This window comes from Triturus cristatus, chromosome 8 (genome assembly GCF_964204655.1).
Source record: "Triturus cristatus chromosome 8, aTriCri1.1, whole genome shotgun sequence".
Classification (NCBI taxonomy): Eukaryota; Metazoa; Chordata; class Amphibia; order Caudata; family Salamandridae; genus Triturus; species Triturus cristatus.
This window is the reverse complement of record NC_140591.1, coordinates 285,678,060-285,702,504: the sequence shown is the minus strand read 5'-3', so window position 1 is coordinate 285,702,504 and position 24,445 is coordinate 285,678,060. Positions and strand designations below refer to the sequence as shown.

Sequence of the window (24,445 nt, the reverse complement as noted above, 5' to 3'; positions counted from 1 at the left end):
TCGGCTGAAATTGTCCATAAATCCTTCTTATTATATCAGTCTATTCTAATGTCTACTAAGCTGCAGGCTCAATTTTATAAAATGTTTTCTTCCTATACTATACTCCCTATAAGATCGCTAAATGGGGGACAGGGAAAGGAACCACATGCCCTAGATGTGACCTAGTCGAAGCCGACATCATTCACATATTTGCCACTTGCACTGAATTAACATCAGTAGTGACCGATATCTCAGCCTTTCTCTCGGAAGTATTTAATACAAGAATAGAAATCTGTCGAAGAGATTATGTTAGGTGTAGCCAATATTCCAAGACCGAAATTTATGCAAGTGCTGTTATTTGTTGTTATTGCTGTCTTTAGAATATGTATTGTGTCAGCATGTGTTCGATACAAATGCGCCAGTTTTTCAACAATGGAGATCTCGTTTGTTGGCCACCTGTAGTTTAGAGGTAGCCATCTACAAAGAAAAGGACTACTGTAAGTGCAAAAAAGGACTGGCAATATGGGATCGTGTTTTGCAATGGTTACAGAGACAGAGGGGGAATACTTAAGTTGTACACGTCTAAATATAAATTACAGTCTCGCATTATGTTACGTCTTGTATTTGATCATAATTGTTTTCTTTTTTCTTCCCCTCCTACTGTGACATTTTGCACCAATAGCTACTGTAATGGAATCTTGTATTTATTTGTTTACACAGATCCGTTCTGAGCTGGGGGTGAGGGGTGGGGCATTGGGTGGGGTTGTATTTTGTAATGGAAAAAATTCTCAAATAAAGATTGGATAAAAAAAAAGTAAATTATACTATTCCTAAGTCCAGCGCAAGTCGTTGTAACGACTTGCGTTGTAATGCCTGCGTTGTAAACGTATCGCGGAGTGAAGACCGCGATTTAACATCATATATTCAAAGATATGTTATTCCTTGGCTAAGAGGGCTCCTCTGGCTGGTGTTTGTGTACACTCTACTAGGGCCATGGAAAATTTTACTTCTCTCCTCATTGGTGTCCCTGTGGTGATTTGCCAGGCGGGAAGTTGGTCTTTGTTACAAAAACATTACTGTCCTCACAGCTCAGGAATGCAGTGATGATTACCTTACCAGAGCTATATTGCATAACCATTACTACTCAATCCCATCTACTGGAGGGTATTGCTTTGTAACCCTTTCATAAGGTAAGCAATCTACAGAAAAGTATTGAATCAGAAAAAGTTATTTACCTTTGGTAACTTTCTTTTTGATGGATGCGTGTTCTTCCCACAGGTTTCTGAGCGCCCTCCTTTGTTGAGTTAGTGCCAGGCATAATAGGATTCCAATGTGCTTCTGCTGTTTTGTCTCTAAATAAAAGAAAGCTTCTTAGTTTTCCCCTATACTTTGAGATATGGAAAATATGAGAGGAACTGACGGTAGCATGCTATAAATAGCTGAATATTGTTGTATCCAGGGTGAATGGAGCGGTGATTGAAATTGTGCCTTGCCACCTCGCGGCTTTTGAGCTCTATTGATGGGGGAAAAAGTTACTGGATCTGGTTAAGCGCCTGGAAGGTATTTAGAATGTGAGGAATCTGCAAGAAGAAATAGTATGAGCCAACTGTTGATAGGCCTTCTGTGCAGTACACAGTTGCTTTCAGGCTGGGATTGCACAATTCAAATACATATACATATAGACTCATATATACACAACTTTTCTGATGACGCCTCTAATCCTTGAGAGTCTGATGACCAAAATTCTAAATTTTCATGTGACAGGCTTTTTATTGTCTACATCATATCTATTTCTCTTTCCAATTCTGTTGCCAAATTGTTGCTATGTTAAATGATATCTCGCTTTCATCAACAGGGAAGATTCAATGATGGAGTACTTGAAAATTGCCCAAGATCTGGAAATGTACGGTGTCAACTATTTTGAAATAAAAAATAAAAAAGGAACAGAACTGTGGCTTGGTGTTGATGCATTGGGTCTGAATATATATGAGCATGATGATAAGTAAGTCTGCTCATTTTGTGTACAATTCTTACATTTGTCAGTAACACAAATTATTGCTGTGCATTTAAATAACTGTTATTAGACTTTCAAGGTGTGTTGGTGGCAGGAATATTTAGAAGGCCAATTTTTTGTATTTTACAGTGATATGTTTTTAGCCTTATGTTATTAGCATGTGTTGCTCTTTTGTCACTTGCAGCTCTTAATGCTGTAGAATTACATGTGCCCATGTAAAAAAACACAAACTAACATTTGACCTCTTTCCTTGAACGGACAGCAAATCAAAACAAGATTCAAAGGCATTTTTATTGATCACTCACTTTCTGAATGAACAGAACACCTGTACCTTTCAAGATTGTTAACTAGCCAGTGCGAGTGGGTGAGTAGGTTTTTCGAGGCCTGCATTGGGGCTCAGTTTCCATGGTTCCCATTGACTCCAGAGAGAGAGCTTCCAAGCTGATAAAACCGACGCACTTTAAAAAGTGCCCTTAGTATCACTCCATGTACCCCTTGGCTGATGGCCAAGAGGTCTGCAACATTTGCTCCCCTTTGGCTCACAGAGATGAAGTGTGCCTTCTATCTGGTGTTTCGTTGCAAAAATATCCTCAGACAACAAAGAGATTGGCAATTAGCACACCTCGCCATGGGGCGACAATCAGACACCATTCCCGACCTCTTCGGCGAAATGTACGACATCAGAACCAAGGAGGAGGAGCAGGAAGACTTCGTGTTGCAAAGCCTGCCAGCGCATCAGCCCAGCCCGCAGACTATTCCATACGAAGATTCTGAACCTAAGGAACTCTGAAACAGAGACCCATTTCTCCACAGGACTTCACACCAAATCTGTGCCAAGGGTTGTGAGTACCAATCGGCCCTCACACAAGGCTAAGCTGAGGCAGAGCACAGCCCCTCTGGGGGACAGTCATCTACCCATCTCAAAATACTTGACACCTTCAGAGCCTCCCCAGCCTTCAGGCTCCGCTCTGCCCCAAGGTAAGACTTCAAACTCAAGGGACTCAAAGTCCTCAATTTCCCCTTTGATCTTCTGGCTCCGACAAGTCCGAGCAGCTATCAAGGTCGAAAAACCCGTGGGTGCCAACATGCCAGTTTAGACCCCCAAAAAACCTAGACTTTGAAGCCTGCAGTAAAGCCTGCCTCCAAAACATGGTCGGCCCAGAAAACGCTATCTGATAGAATTCTAGCTAAGATTTCTTGCCTTGGAATTATCCCCAGAGGTCAGATTGGATCTGGAATTTTTTCATGAGCAGGACCCCTGCGTGCCTGTAGATGGCGTAGTTCGGCTCCGCGTGACTGTAGCGGCACCAAACGTGATGTTTGCGGTGCTTATATAGGTGCCTCACACGCACTCTGTCAGTTATTTTCTTTCCATGCCATCCAGCGCAGATCTGGGAAGAGTTACCCATTAGTCATTTTTTGACCAGGTTTTTTTGTCGTTTTGTTGAAGTATTTTTTGACGTTTAGGTGTGGCAAGGATGTCATCCAAGAAGGCCAGTTTCAAGCCCTCTGGCGCCTGTTGCCTGCCGTTCCTACCACTCCCGTGGGTCGGGTGGCTAGTGGCCGGGTCTGTCCACCAACCCTACTGCAGCCGCAGCTGCCAGATCCTCCTAGTCGGTCTGCTTATCGAGGGCACGCAGTGGGCCACAGGATTCGCCATCACCTGTACCGCTGGCAGTCGATAACATCAGACAGGTGGGTTTTGCATATTGTCTGAAAGAGCTACCACCCTCCCTTTTGAGACCACTCCTCCCTCCACGCCTCCTACTTGCGACAGGCTGATGGAGGACCACCTATCTCATCTCCACCAGGAAGTGATGGCTCTTTTGACCATGAAAAACTGAGACCTTTGACCTATCCTCAACCTGCGCGCTCTCCATTTCTACCTCAAAAGAAAAAATTAAAGATGTTCACTCTTGCTCAGGTCCTATCGACACTGGAGATTGGCTGGTAGTGTTGAACATGCAGGTTGCATACTTCTGTGCCAACAGGTATTACCTGCGATTTACAGTGGGCCACAAGCATTTTCAGTTCGCTGTGCTTCCTTTTGACCTCACCAGCAGCCCTCTGGTGTTAACCAACTTGATGACCGTGGTTGCAGCTCATCTGCGGAAATCGGTGATGCCAGTCTTCCCTAATCTCGACACCTAGCTGTTGAAGGCAGGCTTGCCTCAGGCTGTCGTCTCCCACCTCCAGGATGTGGCGGACCGCCTACATTCACTGGGGTTCACTATCAACATAATGAAGTCCTGACTCCCTCTGATGCTCCCTTTCATCTGAATTGTTCTGGACATGGTGCAGTTTCAGGCCTATCCTCCCGAACGGCAAGTCCAAGATAATCAGGCTTTGATACCGATGTTTCAGCCTCTATCCTAGATTTTTGTGAGATTGACCCTGAGGCTGCTGAGCCTCATTGCCTCCTGCTTCCTGCTTGTGACACATGTCTGTTGGCATATGTGGGCTGTGCAGTGGGACCTGAAGTTTCACTGGGTGAAGCATCAGGGGAGTCTTTCCGACATGGTCAAGATCTTGGGGGGGAGACTGCAAAGGACCTGCAGTGGTGGGTTACGAACCACAATTTGGTTAGCGGTAGACTCCTCTCCTTTCCCCAAAACAGATCTGACAGTGGTGACAGATGCCTCGCTCCTGGGATGGGTCGGCATCTGGGAGAGTCGAGATCAGGGGACTCTGGTCTTTGACGAAATCCGGACTCCACATCAATCTGTTGGAGCTCCGAGCAATCTGATTGGCATTAAAAGCCTTTTTGCCATCCATCCAGGGATGGCTAGTGCAAGTGTTCACGGACACCACCACCATGTGTTACTGCAACAAGCATGGCGTGGTCGTGGGCCCTTTGTGGAGAAGCCCTGCATCTCTGACAATGGCTGGAAACAGCAGGGCATTTGCCTAGTGGCTCAACATCTGGCGGGTTCTCTGAATGCCAGAGCGGACAAACTCAGCCGTAGATGCATTGTGAATCATGAATGGCGTCTCCATCTGGAGGTGGTACAAGATCTTTCAGCAGTGGGAGGAGCCTTGGCTAGATCTGTTTGCCACCACCAAGAACGCGCAATGTCAGCAGTTCTTCTTCTTTTTTTTTTTTTTTTTTATTAAACCAGCTCATAAACCTCCTTAAATGGATCTCCGTTACACACACATCATTGGGTTAAGTTTGAAATCAGTGATACGGCATGGCGAAATCTTAGAAATACAGTTACATTAGAAACAACCTAGTATTTTCTTTTGTTAAACTACTGTGTACATGAAGCGAGCTGTATTAAATTTGCATTTTCGTCTGTAAAGTGTGTGCAGTCTTGCGTCTGGAGGCTCTCATTCCCTGTACTTTCGCCATGGGGACCGTATCTTTTCCCACTTAATTCACCCCCTGCTTTTGTATATTACTACTTCCGCTTGTTAGCACCAGTCCAAGTCGGCCTCCCAATCTGTCACTGAAGGTGGGGAGGGACGCTCCCCAGTTGTAGGAAAGTGGCTTTGTATATACTGTTCCCAAATAGGTACAGTGTGTACAGAGTTCACAGTCCCCAGAGGTTTGTCAGAGGCTAAAGTTTGATATAACCTTTACTCTCTAAAGTGGTAGCTTGGTCGAGCAGTAAGGCAGTATCAGAGGACAGTGTAAAGCATTTGTTGTACACACTCAGTCAGCAAATGGTCTCACACACTCAAGAACTGAACTCTAGGCCAATGGTTTGTATATAAAAATATATGGTTGTTTTATTTTAGAACCAACAAAAGGTATCAAAATATACTTTCTCAGAATGAGATGCTTTAGTTAAATACTTTGCAATAGGCAATTGACTTTTGAATGCAATAGTTACAGTTTGTTGCAATAGGCAACACAATTTCAAACACAATAATACATTGAGCTCAATGGGAATTACAAGTTAAATGCAATTGATTACTTTTAGGATTACTTTTCTAACTCCAGGACTGGATCCTAGATTCAGTCCTGGGACAGTTCCTCGAAACAGGGGAGAAAATACGATTTAGTTACTGTTGTGGTTTTTAAGCAATATTTTGGTATTTTAAAAGTTGATACAAACTTTTCCTAATGAAATCACCAATGTTATCCTACGGAAGGAAATTCACTTAGCAGGTAAGTGGGGTTATTGTTACTTTTTCTAGCTCAGTTTTGGATCCTGGATCCAGCACCAGTGTACCACCTGTAAGCAGTTGAGAGAATGCGTTCAGGTTATAAAGGCGATTTTTAACAAATATTTGTAAGTTTGCAAAATCGACACTTAGAAACTTTTTGAGCAAAAACTAGGCAATGTTATCCTATGGAAGGAAATTCAAGTTGCAGGTAAAGTAGGTTCTCGTTACTTTTGTAATCTAGTGCTGGGCTCCTAGGCTCAGTACTGGGACATCTATCTAAAACAGGTAAGTCATTACGTTTTCACAGTTGGTACGATTTTTAAAGAATATTTGTAGTTTGCAAAAATCGACACTTAGAAGAAATTTCACATTGAGTAAGTGATAACTATGCTTGTAATTACTTTTCAGGGTCAGTGCTGGGCACCAAGATCCAGCACTGGGATCTCTCCTAATAGCAGGTGAGTATTTTCAATTTCGTTACTCGGTTGATTTTAGGTGAATATTTTAAAGTTTAGAAACTCCACACTTAGAAGAATTGAAACCAGCCAATGTTACCCTATGGAAGAAAAGTGAGTTATTGGCTTTCGGGTAAGTACTCGACTTGCAGAGTTAAGGTGCTGGGCATAGACTCTGGGGTCTCCCAGGGTCGGGTAAGTACAGTTGTTACACCCTCAGCAGCACAGGGGCAGCCGGGTGCAGAGTGAGGTAGGCCCAATGTTATCCTATGGGAGGCAGGGGGACCGTGGTTGGTGGCTGCTGGCTAGCAGGCAACGCGACTGTGGGGGCTGGGCTCCTGGTCACTTGCTCAGGGCAAATGGGGAAGTAGGTTAGAGTAGAAGTTGCACTGCCAGGGTGCAGGGTGCTTTTGAGCCGTCGTGCGCTCAATGGATTGCAATGGAGAAGCTCAAGAACGAAAAAAGGCTGCAAGCTCGGGGACGAAGATTCTTCAGGTGCGACCAACACTTCGAGAGGTAAGTTGGGTAGTTGGAGGCTAGGTATGTACCCAGGAGTTTGGCACAGGGCGCAGTCGGGTGCAGGGGTGCTTTTTGGTGTCGGGAAATCTTACCCTCTGAGCTCAGTTGTGGGTATGGGGGTCCCTGGTTCTGAGGCTGCAGGCGTCGTCAGGAGCATCAAGGTGGGTCCTTGGGTGCTGGATTCGGGGTCACAGTCGCCGGGAGGACGTTCTCATGGTCTTGGTCCACTCCAGCACAGGCCAGGCTTGGCGGGTGCAGAGTATGCAGGGTTCGCGGTTCCTGGCTGATGCCAGGGGTCAGTTACTTGCTTTGAGCAGTGCCACTGCTCGTGGGAGTCCCAGATGCGCAGAGTCACAAGGTAGCCAGGTCCTCCAGGGTTTGTGAGGTTGCTGGCCATGGGAGATGCCGGGATTTAGCAGGAGCAGGTTCGAGGGTCGACAGGCCGGTAGGGCTGGGGCCAAAGCAGTTGGTGTCTTCCTCTTGTTAGCAGCTGCACAGCAGGTCTTCTTTCTTTTTGATCTTCTTTGCTGTTTTCGGAATGTGGATCTGAGGATGGAAGGTTCAGGGTGCCCCTAAATACTAAATTTAGGGGCGTTACAGGTAGGTAAAGGGCAGGGGACACTGGGTCCCTGTCCCGGGGTGGGTACACCCCCTATCCTGCCACACTCCTGTGGGAGGGGGGCAGTGGCCTAGTCCTGATTGGGCAGGGCTCCCCATCTTCAAGATGGCGAGAGCCCGGAGATGTTTCACCTCGCCTCCCCCACCTATGGGGTGGGGTTGGCAGAGGCTGTCACACCCCCTGTCCTTCCTTGGGGTTTCCGGCTAGTCTTCCTGCCAGAGTGGGGGTTTAGAACCGGTAGGGGCCAGTTGCTGAGTACAGCAAGTGGCCTGGAGAAGCTCACAAAGGCGGCATGCCTTTGAAGCTTCCCCTGCCCATCCTGGAGGAGGAGACCTAGCACCTCGCCCAGGATGTGCATTGTTGCAGGCCCAGGAGAGCGGATGGCTCTTTACCCAGGGGTCCAGCAACATGTCTGCTGTGTGGCAGCCTAGGCAGCCTCTCAGACCAGACGTGAATTGTAGGTTAGGTTCAGGGGGCATCTCTAAGATGCACTCTGTCGTGCATTGTACATTACATCCTGCACTGGCATCAGTGCAGGTTTAATGTGCTGAGAAGTTTGATACCAAAACTTCTCAGTCTTCAGTGGAGCCATCATGGGGCTGTGGAGTTCGTGGTGACCATCTCCCAGCACCACATACTCTTAAATGTCAGCACTGCACTTACAGTGCCCAGGAATGGACCTGGGTACTGTAGGGGCACAGGGCTCATGCTCCTGTACCCACACCACTGGCATAGGGCGCCCAGCTAGAGGGGTGGCTGATGTATGCCAGGGCAGTGTATTGTTGTGGGCATGGCACACAGGGATGTGTGCCATGTCGACTCTGTTTCTATACCCAGACACTCACCCTGCAATGGCAGTGTATTTGTGTCAGGGTTCAGGGCCTCTAAGGGTGGCACAATAAGTGCTGGAGCCCTTAGTGGCCTTCCCTGGTCACAAGGCCCTGGGTACCTAGTGTACCATTTACCGGGGGCTGACAAGTGGCCAGGGTTTGACAATTTGGGTTTTAGATTTCAGCACAATTTTTAGGGAAGGAACATAGGCCCTGGGCACCTAATTGGCAGGAGCCCAGGGCAAAAAAAGTAGGGGCATACCATGCAATAAAGATGGCACTTTCTTACACCAGTGACTTGCTATATTGCATTTTGCTACCCCTGCCGACCTTGCTGGCCAGATCCCATTATGTCTAGGCCAGTGCCACTCTTTTAATCGTCAATAGCACCCATCTGGCATCTAACGATATTTCCATCCCCAATACCTTTGACATTACCGCTATCTGATAGAGACATCTGGCCGCAGATTCCTTAACATAGAATATCTCCCCAGGCTTCAGACTGGATCCGGAACATCTTTTTTTCTCCAGCAGTACCTCTGCATGCCGGGAGGTGGCGTCACCCGGCTAAGTCTGGACGTCGTCCACGGAAGTGAGTTCAATGGAGCCATATAAGCCACTCCCGGCGTGCTGACGTCCGTTTTTCTTCTTTTCCTCGTCGTAACGTAGATCTGGGTAAGTAATACCTCAGGCCTGTTATTATTTATTACAGGCCTTTTCGCGTCCAGGAACAGTGTGTTATGTTATGGCGATTTCTAAAGCGCACGATTACCCAAAGGTGTCCTGGCGCCGGTTACTTCTATAAGGCTAGGCCAGGGGCAAGGCAGGTTATTTATCAAAATGCCAGGTCTTTAAACCCTTTCTGAAACTTAGCAGATTGTTAGCATTTCTCAGATGAAATGGAAGCCCAGTCCAGGCCTTTATGGCACAAAAGGTGAAGCTTAGGCTGCCCCAGTGAGCCTTTTTTGTCGACGGGACAGCAGCCAGTTTTGCTTCTGACGATCGAAGCGTGCGCGTTGGTTTATACCATAGAAATTGCCTTTTGAAATGGTCAGGTCCATCTCCTTGCAGTGCTTTGAAAACAATGCATAGTGATTTAAACTGTACCCGGTTCCTCACTGGGAGCCAGTGCAGTTTTTTTTATCACATTGGAGATTGGAGAGAATTTGGGGGTACCCGTGAGGAGTCTGGCCGCGGCGTTCTGGAGTAGCTGAAGCTTGTGCAACAGCTTTTGTTGCATGTTCAAGTATAAGCTGTTGCAGTAGTCCAGCCTCGATAAAACCAGGGCTGTGACCACTGTTTTGCGACAGTCTAATGGCAGAAGATTCAAGACCTTCACTGTTCTTAAAACGTATCCTGTTTTAGAGACTACTGCATTGACCTGGGTTCCCATGGAAAGTTTCTCGTGTAGCAGGATCCCCACATTTTTAACCTTATTTGATGGAATGGGGAGAGACCCAAGTGAAGCCGGCCACCATGAGGGGTCCAGAAATTTGGGTCGTTCCCAAACAATATTACCTCGGTTTTGGCCGAGTTCAGCCTTAAGCAGTTACCTGCCATCCATCTACCGACTTCTTCCATGCATGACTGTCTATTCCGGTTTCTTTGCCCGGTAGTTGAGAAACCACTATGTGTGTCGTCTGCGTACGAGGTGATCCCAAACCCATGAGCCCTAATAACCGGTGCCAGGGTTGCAACATATACATTAAAAAGTGTCGGGCTCAGGGAAGACCCCTGCGGGACGCCACATAGTAGTGAAGAAGGTTTTGATTGAAACTTCCCCAGCTCTACTATCTGGCTTCTGTCAGAGAGAAATGAGTTGAGCAGATCCCAAGCGTTGCCCTCTACACCACATTCTCTGAGACGGTCCATCAACTTCCCATGATGGACCGTGTCAAATGCGGCTGAAAGATCTAGTAGGATCAGGGCTGCCCTACCTCCCTGATCCACTACTGATCTAATCTCATCTGTAGCCTTAATCAGGGCAGATTGTGATGTGTCCCGCTCTGAAGCCGTGTTGGGAGGGGTCCAACACTTGGGCTTCCTTCAGGAAGGCATTGAGTTGTCTATTCATCGCCTTTTCTACCATCTTCGCATGAAGAGGAAGGCGAGAGATCGGCCGAAAGTTATTAGGATCATTAGGCTCAAGGCTGGGCTTTTTTAAAAGGGGTAATATGGAAGCCATCTTCCATTGTTTTGGAAACTGTCCACATTTGTACATACTATTGAAAATGGATGTAAGAGAAAGTGCGATAGGCACGGGGGCCAGTTTGATAACTTTTAGTGGGCATGGATCCAAAGGTGACCCGGATTTAACTCCTGTTAGTAGATTCAACGTGTCCTGCACCGTCAGTGGGTTAGTCCTTCATGGCCCGCAAAGGGAGTTTTAAGTGTTCAGGATCTATTACCTCAGTTGAATCACCCTTGTTAGGGTCACTGAGGACTGAAAATATGTTTGTTACTTTCGTTTGAAAGAACGTGGCAATCTCCTCGCAGAGAACCGGGCTAGACTGGATAGTGAATGGCCAACTTAGAGACTGTTTGAAAAAGCTATCTAGAGGAGTTCTTGGCCAATTCAATTTGAGATGAATAATATTTCTGTTTGGCTAACCGAACCGCTTGCTTGTAAATTTGCAGGCTCGATTTATATAATGCCTTCTCTGAGTCGAGATACTCTTTCCTCCACTTACGCTCTAAGAGTTTGCAAGTACACTTTTGAGTTTTTATCTCCTGTGTACCATGGGGCCGAAGGGCAAGCTCTTTCGGTATGATAAGTTTACGAGGAGCCAATTCATCACAAGCATGAGAGAGCCATCTAGTGTAGGAAGCCACCGCTTCTTCAATTCCTCCCGTTGCTTGGCCAGCTGAGGAGGTTAGGACTTCATGCAAAGTCCCCGCGTCTACCCTGTTCCAGGCTCTGGTTTCAATCTGTTCTCTAAAACCTCTGCTCATTTTCTGTTGGGTCTCCAAATTGAGGTCAAACAGAGCGGCAGCATGATCAGACCAAACCAGGGGCAGCAGCCCCACAAAAGACATCCCTGGGTGGTTAGAAAAAACACCATCCAAGGTGTGGCCAGCTAGGTGAGAGGGCCCTCTGACATATTGCCCCTTTGTGGGCTTCCTACCGAGCCAGTCCTGCTCACGACAGCTGTCAGTGACTGGCCCTCACGAAATCTGTATTTGGTGCTTGGGAGAGCACCATGACTTCGTGGAGTACGACGTTTGCCGCCAGCTGCAAGCAGTCACTGCGGGAATGACGCATGAAGCTGCTGTCTGCCCGGATGTCCCAAATGGACCCCTCGCGACGCAGGTCTCCTTCTCCACGCGGCGCCAGTCCTCGCAGGGGGACGTTCTTGTTCGGGGCCAGTCCCGGAACTGTCGCAGTCATTCGCTTACATCAGGTAAGCATTTGATCCCCCCCCCCCTCCCTGGCGCGCCTCCTGGTCCCACAAGGGGGGGTAGGGACTCGGGTTGGGACACCTCCGGAGGCTTTACCCTCGGCTCCAACCGAGTGCCCTGACTCTGACACCAGAGTCGCCGCAACACGGTCCGGAGGGGCATCCCATGACGTCTAGCCCTTCCATAGCTCCGTCGCACAGCCTTCTGAGGCTCCCTGCGGCATCGCTGGAGGTGGCTGCGGCACGCTGCGCGACAGCGCTTCGGCGTACTCTCTCCCCGCAGGTTCCACCTCAAGTCGACGCCAGTCCGACTCCAAGCGGTCGAGGGCTTTTCGCAGGTCACCGGCTCGACTCGAGGAATCGAGGTCTTTTCGGAGGTCGCCGACACCGGCCCCACTCGAGGGGTCGAGACCTTTTCGGAGGTCGCTGGCTCGTCTTGGGCAGTCGAGGCAGTTTCGGAGGTCGCCGACGCTTGCTCCACTCTGCCAGTCGGGGCCTTTTTAGGGGTCTCCAACACCAGCTCGACGTCGCCTCGATGCCGATCGACGTCAGTGCCGTCTTCAGCTTTATTGGTGGAGGATGTGGTCCCGGTGGATTCACCCCCCGCCCTCCTCGACCAGGGCGCGGGGAACATGGAACAGTTGTTACCTTTTGCAGAGTCATTGTTTGGCATCCTTTTCGGAACGTGGGCAAGGCCCTCCTCGGGGGACCCCGTGGATCATGCTGTGGCACTTCGCCATAAGCCGGCTCCCAGTGACCCCGCCTGTTTGACCCTCCATCCTGGAGCTGGAGGACCTGTGCTTCAGGCAGCTCTCTGTCACTCCTGTTCTGTTGCATCCTCCCACTCGGGAGTCTCGTGGTTGGAGTCATATGGCCGCGATGTGTTTGCATCTGCCAGCTCGGGATTCGGGTCCCTCAACACGTTGTGTGTATTTGCTCAGGCTACATTTGCTCTTTGGAACGCTGTTAAACGGCTCCTCCACTTGCCAGAGAGCTCTTGTGCCGATCTGGTCTGCCTAATGAGTGATGGCCATGATGCGGCACACTTATCAATTCGGTCTGCCATGGACGCCACGGACACTGCAGGTTGTGCTATGGCCGGTCGGTTGCCATACGCAGCCACGCGTGGTTGCGCGATGGTGCTTTTCCCAGAGCATGTTCAGGAGTGGCTTTGAGATCTACCGTTTGATGGGGGTCACTCTTTTGACGCCCATACTGATGCAGCGGTCAGGTGCCTCCTGTATATGTGTCTTCCTCTGTTTTAATCCTCGTGGAGGATTTTTGGTTGCGTGACAGTGCTGTCCCTATCTTTTCGGTTACCTGTTGTGGGCTGCAGATGTTCTGGGTTCTGTGGCTGCTCAGCCGTCTTGTTTCCTTATTCCGATACAGCTGGTTAAGCTGTGTTTTTACTTTCTTTTGAGCCTCTGCCTACGAGCTTGTCTCAAGAGGGACCCTTCTTTTGTAGGGTTGTTCCTTACTCTATGTGGGGTATTTGTTGACCATCATATTACTACTCTTCCTTGCCCAGGGACTTTTGACGCAAGCTGACTCTTCCTACTGTTGTAGGATGTCTCCTCTGGTGAGATTCATGGGATTGGTTTCTCTCCAAGGGTTACAATTGGTTGTCTACAGTTGGTCCGTAATACATGTTCATACAACCTCGCTGTGCACGTCTTGCCCATCGGTGGCCATGCGCCCCTGGGGTTGGGGTGGGGGGGACCACAGGCGTTCCCTGGCACAGTCTTCGGTTCCTTGTTTCTTGCAGGACACAGGTTCCGGTTTGTCCCTTCCTGTCTTGTGCATATTCCTAGTTCTCAAGGAGTGACTCTTGTCTATGCCTTTCTGCCACTACATCTGTGCTCCACCCCTGATGTTTTTCTGGGTGTGGGTTCTTACTCCCATTCTGGCACAGGTGCTTCTTTAGGTGGCATTACTGTGTGTATTCTTCTCGACGTTCTCCCTTTTGGTAGACTGTGTCGGTCTTTAGCAGTGTTGACTTTTGGCGCCAGGCTTCTGTCTGTGCCTTATTTCTGTCCTTTATGGGCAGTCTTGTGGTTTGTTTCCGCCTGTCTCACAGGAGACCAGGATTCTTCCCCCACGGGGACCAGTTATTTTTTTTCGGCATTCTTACCTGTTATGCAGCACACCAGTGCTGCGGTACCGCTTGCATGACTCCCCTATTTAAGATTTAGTCACTCCACGTACGTGTGTCGACATTCCTGCCTCTTTGTGTGTGTGTGTGTGTCTGTATATCGTGGATTCTACACGCCACTGGGGTGCTAGCTTACCAGGTCTTTTTGCCTTGGTGTCAGACATTCTTGCTTACTCTTTCCTTCGGGATAGTCTTCTGTGTTCTTAGCCTTGAAGGTTATCCACTCACAGTGGTGCCTTTTAATTTGTTTGTCTGCATGCCTACCTCCTGAGCTTTTGCTCAATGGTGGCTCCTCTGTCTCTGTTGGCACTAGGCTCGGATGTAATACTTCGCGCTCCGGTTCTGAACATTTCCAGTTCGACGATCGAAGTGGAATTCTCGCTCATCGCGGTATTGTTCAGATCCTGATCTCCTCAATCACCTTCTCTTCGACACATCTTTGATACCAGTCGTCGACGGCGGCCTTCGGGCCTATCCAAGCTCCGGTCCCGGATGATGGAAAGAACTCCATTCAAAAAGTGCCCTCGATGTGGGTCCAAATTCCCCCACACCGATCTTCATGAGGTGTGCAACCTCTGCCTCTCCCCTGAACACGAGGCTCGAGACTGTCCCGCCTGCAAGTCTTTCAGATTGAAAAAGACTATTCGATATCGAAGGGCCAGACGAAACATGGCGCACTCCTCGACCTCCGTTCCAGTCGACCTCTTCGGGGACGACGTCGAAGCTCCGGGACAGCAGCACACTAAGAGGACCTCGTCAGTGCTTCCGAAGCCGACGACTCGGATGTGGAGGACATCACCCCGGCGCAGAGGGTCGTGAGTACTATACCCCCTCCCACACCCGTGCCGACACCTAAAAAGGCTTCGGTCACGCTTTCGCCTCCGGGCCTAGGCAAGACCAAAGACACTCCTTCGAACACCCCACCTTCGAGCCCGGTGAAGAAGCCTAATAAGCCTTCCAGCGGCTCGGGCTCGAGCCAGCCTGCCAGCGGTGCCGATAAACACACTTCGGCACCGAAAAAGAGACCGGCCTCCACCTCGACACCGAGCTCCGCACCAAAGCCCTCGGTGTCGAAACCCAGCCTTTTGGTACCGAACAAACACCATAAGGCCCTCGGCACCGACACTCCCGCGTCGAAGCCTACCTCGGCACCGACCAAAAAACCGGAGGTTCCAAAAAAGCACGGCACGGTCAAGCCTAAAAAGTCATCGGCCCGAAACCTTTGGTGCCGACGGAACAAACATTGTCTCAGGATCTGTTTACACCGGATCCCTTGCAAAAGACACTTACCAAGGATCCAAAAACTGGACATTTGGCACTTTCTTCTAAAAAGAGACATTTGGACAAACCTCCAAAGAGGAAAGACTGTGCTACCTCCCCTTTCAGAGTGCCTTCCCCACCTCCTCCACCCTTTTCACCTCCGCCTTCTCCACCCCTGCCTCATCGCTCTCTGACCCCGTCTCCAGACCATGATGATCAGGGGGACCCATACTACGATCCAGGGGATGGGCCACAAGACCCCACCCCTACAGGATCCCCAGACCCATGGGACAATTATAATAATCCAGACATTCCACAAGATGACCTTTATCCATCCAGGCCATCTCCACCAGAGGACTCATTAGGTTTTCACCACCTACTTCAGAGGGCGGCACATTATCACGGGGTAGAGCTACACACTGACCCGGTAGAGGAAGATTTCCTCCTCGACACCTCTGATTATTACCGCACATAGGTCTACTTCCATACTACCTATGCTCAAGGGGGTAATAAAACATGCGCCAGAGGTTTTTAAAGACCCAGTGAGGGCTAGGGTCATTAACCCACGCATAGAAAAAAAGTATAAAGCTGCCCCCACAGATCCTGCCTATATCAAAGGGCCAGCACCACTGGATTCCCTAGTGGTCTCCACTGCACGGAAAAGGTCAAACTCCCAGGCGTCAGGCGAAGCACCACCACCTGACAGAGTCGAAGCTACTGGATGCGTCAGGAAAGCGCACTGCGTCACAGGCAGCCAATATATGGCGTATCGCCAACACTCAAGCGCTATTGGCCAGATACGACAGAGCGCATTATGATGAACTAGAAACCATCATGCAACATCTCCCAGAAAAATACAAAAATAGGGCCAATGAATTAATTCAAGAGGGTAAGACCATAACTAACACCTCTATACGCTGTGCCTTAGACGCAGAAGACACAGCCTCCAGGGCCATTAACACTAGCGTCCTCCTCCGTCGCCATGCTTGGCTGAGAGTTTCAGGGTTTAAACCTGAGGTACAGGCCTCCATAGTAAATCATCCATTTGATCAAGAACATCTATTCGGTCCAAAGGTAGATGAGGCCCTCGAAGATGAAGAAGGACACAGATACGGCGAAATCTATGGGAGCCTTGCAGTCACACCCTCCTAGGCGCTCCTTTCGCCGCTCTTCCTTTCGGCATCATACATTTTGCCTCTGACACCATTGATCACAACATTTGTTTTATCAGCTAGTCTATTTAATGACTGCGATTTTGAAAAACGATTTTTTCATTTACTTATCAATTCTTGACTGGATGAACACTACTCATTAGTGATACACTTATTGTATACATAAAACAGTGACATATATTTACATTTATACAGTGACTTCATAACATGTCAAAATAACACTGCAATTAATTTGAAAGCAATCAAAAAGCCTATTTTGGCATGACAATAATCATTTGTCCGATACTATTTGATTTTAAGAACTTGAGCCGGTTGGCTCCTGTAGTTCTAGCTACTGTTGCGGTCCTGAGCAGAGTCGGATACCTGTGACTGTAAAGAGTTCAACCAAGCATATAGATTACGTTCCTTCTGTGTGTTTGCTAGTGTGGACGAGCTGGTTTCTAAGTTCGTCTCCCACAAAGGTGTTCACGATCTCTGCTTGTTCGCTCTTCCTTTCGGGGCACGGCCAGAGGCTACTCCTCAGATAGCGCCCCCACGTCCTACAAATCCCCTGCTCAATCCACCTTCACAAGGGGTTATCAAAGAGGCGGATATAGAGGCAATAACAATAAAGGCAGAGGCAAAACAAATACCGCCCGCTCTGCCACACCGCCTACCCAATGACTTCCCCCTGCTCCCTCCAGACCATCCCACTCCGGTCGGGGGCAGGCTACAAAATTTCCTTCACGTCTGGGAGACCATCACCTCGGACAGATGGGTGACCCAAATTATTCGTTCAGGGTACTGCCTAGAATTGACATCTACCCCTCCAAACATTCCACCCAGGCAACGCCCAATGTCACAAGAACATTCCACGTTACTAAAACAGGAGGTAATCTCCCTCCTACAAAAGCAAGCGATAGAACAAGTCCCCGCCAGTCAACAAAATTTAGGAGTCTACTCCCTATATTTTCTGATACCAAAAAGAGACGAGACTCTACGACCTATCTTAGCTCTCCGGCCTCTAAACACATACATACATTCGGACCATTTTCACATGGTAACACTTCAGCAGGTACTTCCGCTCCTCTCCCAGAACGACTTTCTCACCACACTGGACTTGAAAGACGCATACTTTCACATTCCGGTACACCATGCTCACAGAAAATACCTCAGATTTGTAGTGGACGGGCAACACTACCGGTTCAAGGTGCTCCCATTCGGGGTCAAAACAGCACCAAGGGTATTCACCAAGTGCCTAGCGGTAGTGGCGACACACCTCAGAAGACCGCACATTCACGTCTTCCCATATTTGGACGACTGGCTAATAAAACCCCGTCCTACAACCAATGTGTACATCACACCGCCACTACAATCCAACTACTTCACCAGCTAGGTTTCACAGTGAACCACCAAAAGTCCCAGCTAATACCATCCCACACAAAGCAATACCTCGGTGCCACCATAGACACCTCAAAAGCCATAGCCTACCCCAATCCTGCCAGGATTGTAAGCATTCAGGCTTTGCGTCAAAGATTCATACCTCAACACTCTCTCCCAGCAAGAGTGTTATGCAACTTATAGGGATGATGGCCTCTTGCATTTTCATAGTGCCTCATGCAAGACTCTAGATGCGTCCACTCAAAGAGTGCTTAGCGTGCCAATGGAACCAGGCCCAGGGGCAACTGACAGATCTGGTGTTTGTAGACGGTCGCACCCATCGCTCTCTGCAGTGGTTGAACACCACAAATCTTTCCAGAGGTCGACCGTTCCTGGACCCGGTTCCACAAATAATCCTAACAACGGACGCATCGCTCTCCGGCTGGGGAGCTCATCTACTACACCTCACATTGCAGGGCACATGGACGCCGCAACAATAGTGACTCCACATCAACCATCTGGAGTTACTGGCAATCTTTCTAGCCCTAAAATCCTTTCAGACACAGGTTTTAGGCAAGGCCGTCCTTATTCGCACAGACAACATGACGGCCATGTACTACATTCAAAAACAAGGCGGCACACACTCTCCACAGCTCTCTCAACTAGCACAGAGCATATGGAGATGGGCAATTCCACACAAAATCTTTCTCCTAGCCCAAAATGTCCCAGGAGTCCAAAACACCATGGCAGATCTGCTCAGCAGACAGACGCAGCAGATCCACGAGTGGGAACTTCACCCGCAGGTTCTTCACCCGTTCTTTCAGATGTGGGGGCATCCACACATAGACCTCTTCGCCACCCACGAAAACAAAAAATGCCCAAGCTTCGCCGCCAGATACCCACACCCATTGTCCAAAGGCAATGCGATATGGATGAACTGGTCAGACAAATTTGTGTACGCCTTTCCACCTCTCCCACTAATTCCATTAGTGGTGCGAAAGCTACAACAGCACTCCCTCACACTAATTCTAGTAGCTCCAACATGGGCCAGACAACCGTGGTACACCACGCTGCTGGAACTCTCGGTAGTGCCACACCAAAAGTTACACCTCTCACCATGCCTCCTAACCCAGAACCATGGAGAGATCAGACACCCAGACCCAGCTCAGCTCAACCTTGCGATCTGGCTCCTGAGATCCTAGAATTCGGATACCTTAACCTTCCCCCTGACTGTATGAACGTCATCAGAGAAGCTAGACGCCCTACTACTAGAGCCTGCTACGCTGCAAAGTGGAAAAGATTTGTTATTTATTGCCATAACAACACAATCAACCCTCTAGACGTATCTATACAGCACATCATATGCTACTTACTCCATCTACAAAGGTGTAACCTAGCATATACATCCATTCGGCTTCACCTCGCAGCAATTGCCGCTTACCTACAAAACAGACAGCACCTATCACTTTTCAGAGTGCCTGCCATTAAAGCCTTCATGGAAGGCCTCAAACGAATAATTCCCCCCAGAGTACCACCCTCACCTGTGTGGAACTTAAATATAGTTCTCACAAGGCTAATGGGACCGCCTTTCGAACCTTTACATAAATGTGACCTGCAATTTCTCACATGGAAAACAGCTTTCCTTGTAGCCATCACTTCCCTTAGAAGGGTCAGTGAGATACAAGCACTTACTATACAAGAACCTTTTCTCCAAATGCACCCGAACAAGGTTGTCCTCCGTACTAACCCAAAATTCCTACTCAAAGTCATTTCCCCCTTTCATCTAAATCAATCGGTAGAATTACCGGTTTTTTTTCTGCAACCTCAAACTGGTGCAGAAAGGGCTCTACACACACTGGATGTTAAAAGGGCCTTACTTTACTATATCCAGAGAACACAGCCTTTCAGAAAGACAAAACAACTGTTTGTCTTTCTCTCCACCACATGAAGGCAACCCCATCTCTAAATCAGGGATAGCTAGGTGGATTGTAAAATGCATACAGATTTGCTACCACAAGGCAAAACGCACGCGATCTGTTCCCCCTAAAGCCCACTCTATACGAAAGATAGGGGCTTCTATGGCTTTTTTAGGGAACATACCATTAGCTGAAATCTGCAAAGCAGCTACATGGTCAACACCGCACACTTTCACTAAACATTACTGTGTAGATGTGCAAACCAAGCAACAAGCTAGTGTGGGCCAGGCTGTACTAAAAACACTTTTTTAAACCACTGCAACAGATACCGGTGGTCGCAGCTAGGGTTGGGAACTGCTATATAGTCTATGCAAAAGTGTGTAATCTGCAGCTCTTATGCCTCGAACGGAATATGCTACTTACCAGTATGCATCTGTTCTTGGCATGTAGAGGTGCAGATCTACACACGCCCACCCGCCTCCCCGGCTACCTGTATCTGTTCCAGTCTATCTTATTTAGATACAACACACATGGGTTTCTTCACTATTATTACCACGCTCCATCTTTCCCTGTTGGCAAAAAACAATCTGAGGATGGAGCCGAAGGCCATGCGCAATACGAACCAAGGGAGGAGTCACCGACCTCGTGACTTACAAAGACTTTCCAAGAGGAAAAACAAACTGCAAACATCCGGGCCCAACACCAGATGGCGATCTATGCAAAAAGTGTATATGTATGTATATATATATATATATATATATATATATATATATATATATATATATATATATATATATATATATATATATATATATATTACCTACTGGCGGTCGCCAGTAGGTAGTTATAGTTAGGACCACGTTTCCATAGGAAATCCGCAACATTCTATTTTGAATAACTTTGGCGCCGGTCGACGAATCCTCGCGAATTTTTCAAAATAGGTGGGGCGCTCCGCTCCTACCCTGAAAGTCTCGGGGGGATTCGTCAAGCGGGGGCTGAGATAAAAGGGGGGTCCCAAAACGCGTTTTTCCCATGCATTTTTCCATAGGACCTTTAGACAGGGCTACAGCCCGAACGGCTGAACAGAATTACTAGAAATTTGGCAGAGAGGTAGTCCTCAGGTCAAGGAAGTGCCTTTTGTAGGTTTGGTGTAAATCTGTTCAGTAGATTCTGAGAAAATAGCCTTTAAATCAATATATATATCTGAGCCAGCTTACGGTGCGCTTACGGTACGCTTACCGTACGCGTACGGTGGCGTGCGCGAGCGCGATTCTGATTGGCTCTTAGATCTTAGTAAACATTCGAATCGGCCGAAACCAGGAAGCGGCGGCCTCCATTTTCTCTCTCGCACTGAGAGTGATGTTTAAAATATAAAGCACAAAAACATGTAAAGGGGCTGTTTAGACAGCTCCCACACACATAGCAATGTTGAGGGAGTCCCCAAAGATCCCCCAAGGCCAAAAACGGAATTTTTATTTTTTCGCTAATTTCGCCGATTACGCTTACCGTACGCGTACGGTAAAAAATTATATAAAAAAAAAAAATTATCCACACTCTCCCCACCCCGTGTGCAATTGGTGCCCGAAGGGCACCAATTGTGCATGGCTTATTAAAGATGAGTTAAACTAAAATATTTAAAAAAAAAATAATAAAAAAATAAATTATCCACACTCTCTCCACCCCGTGTGCAAATGGTGCCCGAAGGGCACCATTTGCGCATGGCTTATAACATATACGAAAAATTAAAATATTACCTTTCAAAATGAAGTGCATCATATGTCCTCCATGTGCGCACGGTGCGCGAAGCGCATCGTGCGTACATGGCCCATCTAGCGTAACGTGGGCACGCGGTGCGCGTAGCGCACCGCGTGCCCACCGCGCGTGCACGGCACTAACTGCGTAAAGTGGGCGCGCGGTGTGCGAAGCGCACCGCGTGCTCACTGTGCGCGCACGGTGCGCGAAGCGCACCGTGCGCGCACGGAACGAACTGCGTTAAGTGGGCGCGCACGCCACGAATGGCGTAAAGTAACTTAGCATTTAAAAAACCGTACAAATTCACTGAAAAAACCATAGGTTTCACACACGTTGTAGTTAGGAATTAGCATTTAAAAAACCTTGCAAATTCACTGAAAAAACCATAGGTTTCACACATGTTCTAGTTAGCGGAAATTTTACTGATAAAAAACCAATGAAATTCCCCCGTTATAGTTAGTGCAGGCAACTATAACTCACGCGACCGCAATCTTCTGCTGATGACATATGTGTCTTTATGAAAAAAAAATATTTGTAATATATGTATAGCTAAAAATGTATGGAAGAAGACATGGGCAAATAAGTGTCTAAATACAGTATTAGCATCAGCAGAGGATTGCGGTCGCGTGAGTTATAGTTGCCTGCACTAACTATAACGGGGGAATTTCATTGGTTTTTTATCAGTAAAATTTCCGCTAACTATAACATGTGTGAAACCTATGGTTTTTTCAGTGAATATATATATATATATATATATATATATATATATATATATACACTGAAAAAACCATAGGTTTCACACACGTTATAGTTAGGAATTAGCATTTAAAAAACCTTGCAAATTCACTTAAAAAACCATAGGTTTCACACAAGTGTTTTTTTCTGGTTTTTCACCGTGCACACACCCTGCACGCACGGTGCGCTTCGGGCACCGTGCGCGCGCTGTGGGCACTCGTTGCGCTTCGGGCACCGAGCGCCCTCGTTGCGCATTTCGTGCCGTGCACGCCTCGCCATTTTTTACAAAATATCAATTGTTTTTTTCTCCCTTGGGGGTCCTTACATTTATATATTAAATGTGATTCTTAATTCTTTTTTTTTTTTTTTACCGTACGCGTACGGTAAGCTTACCGTACGCGCACTCCGCGATTTTTTTTAAAAATTATTACATTTATTTTTCGTACTTTTTGGTCCTTCGTGGACCCCCTGACAAACGCTAGGGGGTCTGCAACTCTCTTCGTTGCCCCCTTTTCACGTTATCCACCTTTGTTTTTCAGAGCGAGAGACAGAAAATGGCGGCCGACACTTTCTGATTTCGACCGATTCGAATGTTTACAGTCATGTAACCACCAATCAGAAATGAGCTCGCGCACGGCACCGTTCGCGTACGGTAAGCTTACCGTAAGCGCACGGAGCGCGCTTACAGATATATATATTGATTTAAATGCTATTTTCTCAGGACCTACTGAACAGATTTACACCAGACCGGCAAAAGGCACATCCCTGACCTGAGGACTACCTCTCTGCCCAATTTCAAGTAATTCTGTTTAGCCGTTCGGGCTGTAGCTCGGACTAAAGGTCCTATGGGAAAATGCATGGTGAAAACGCGTTTTGGGACCCCCCTTTTTTCTCAGCCCCCGCTTGACGAATCCCCCCGAGACTTTCAGGGTAGGAGCGGAGCGTAGCGCCCCACCTATTTTGAAAAATTCGCGAGGATTCGTCAACTGGCGCCAAAGTTATTCCAAATAGAATGTTGCGGATTTCCTATGGAAACACGGTCCTAACTATAACTATCTACTGGCGACCGTCAGTAGAATATATATATATACATATATATTCACACACATACACTTTATCTATGGCAGGACCTCCTCCACCCTGAGCTTCCCCTGCCCTCCTTCCCTCTGTCGGGAACAGGCAGCCTTTCCCTGCCTGTGCCGCCTGACAGAAACCGATACATTACTTAAAAGATTTCAGTGTTCAGAGGCGCTTGTGAATGGAGCGTGTATATACTTTGCAGAATGACCCGGCCTTTGTCCCAAAAACCGGGACATTCACCTAAAATTAAGAAAAGTGCTCGGACACTGGGACAGTCCTCTTAAAACCGGGACTGTCCGGGGAAATACGGGATGTCATGTCACCCTACCTAAAGCTTAATTCTGAAAAAACTGAGGTTATGGTTTTTGGCGCCAATCTGTCCTTTTGGAACTCCTCCTGATGGCCTCCATCTCTTGGCAAACTTGCATGTCCTGTTCAAAAAGTAAAAAAGCAACAAAAAAAAAACCCGGAGTATGGTTCGACGATCAACTCTGCTTCTCAAGTCATATAAATATGAGTAAATCCTCTTGCTTTCATCTCCTCAGGATTCTGAGGATGGTGTTTCCTTTTATTCCGTTAGATCTGCAGAAAACGGTTATTGTTGCATTGGTTCTGTCCAGGATAGACTATTGAAACACTCTATCTAGGCATCCAAAAATTATCAGGTGAAACTTTAATCACTTAAGAATGCAGCTGCTTGTCAATCCCCAACTTTAGCTCGATTTCCAAAGGCATTCTTGACCTTCGCTGGTTACCAGTAACCGAACTGGTTACATTCAAATCCCTGTTCATTGCTCACAAAGCCTTGTATTCTAGTGGTCCTGCCTATTTCAACAGCACATTTCCTGGCATGTACCGAATCACAACCCAAAATTATTAAGAGGTCCAATCGGGGAGGAAGACGTTTCTTGTTTTTTGCTTGCAGAACTCTTTACCCGTTGCATCAAGGTCCCAGTCCAATATCTGTTTAGAAAAATATTAAAGACTTAGCTTTTCTCAGGTCATTATTAGTTAATTTCACCTTATCCAGCAGGCTATCATAGCGTTAAGACACCTCTGGCAATTATGTGCTTTATAAAAACTATAGAATGA

The 24,445-nt window shown here is 47.7% G+C and overlaps 1 protein-coding gene across 1 annotated transcript in view; it reads left to right on the top strand.

Moving 5' to 3' along the window:
* The window catches only part of RDX (radixin), a 573,297-nt gene that overhangs the window by 246,642 nt on the left and 302,210 nt on the right, over positions 1-24,445 (top strand). Inside the window, exon 7 of the mRNA XM_085621534.1 lies at positions 1,835-1,981. Coding sequence (XP_085477660.1) covers positions 1,835-1,981 — 147 coding nt within the window. The remainder of the gene's footprint in view (positions 1-1,834; positions 1,982-24,445) is intronic.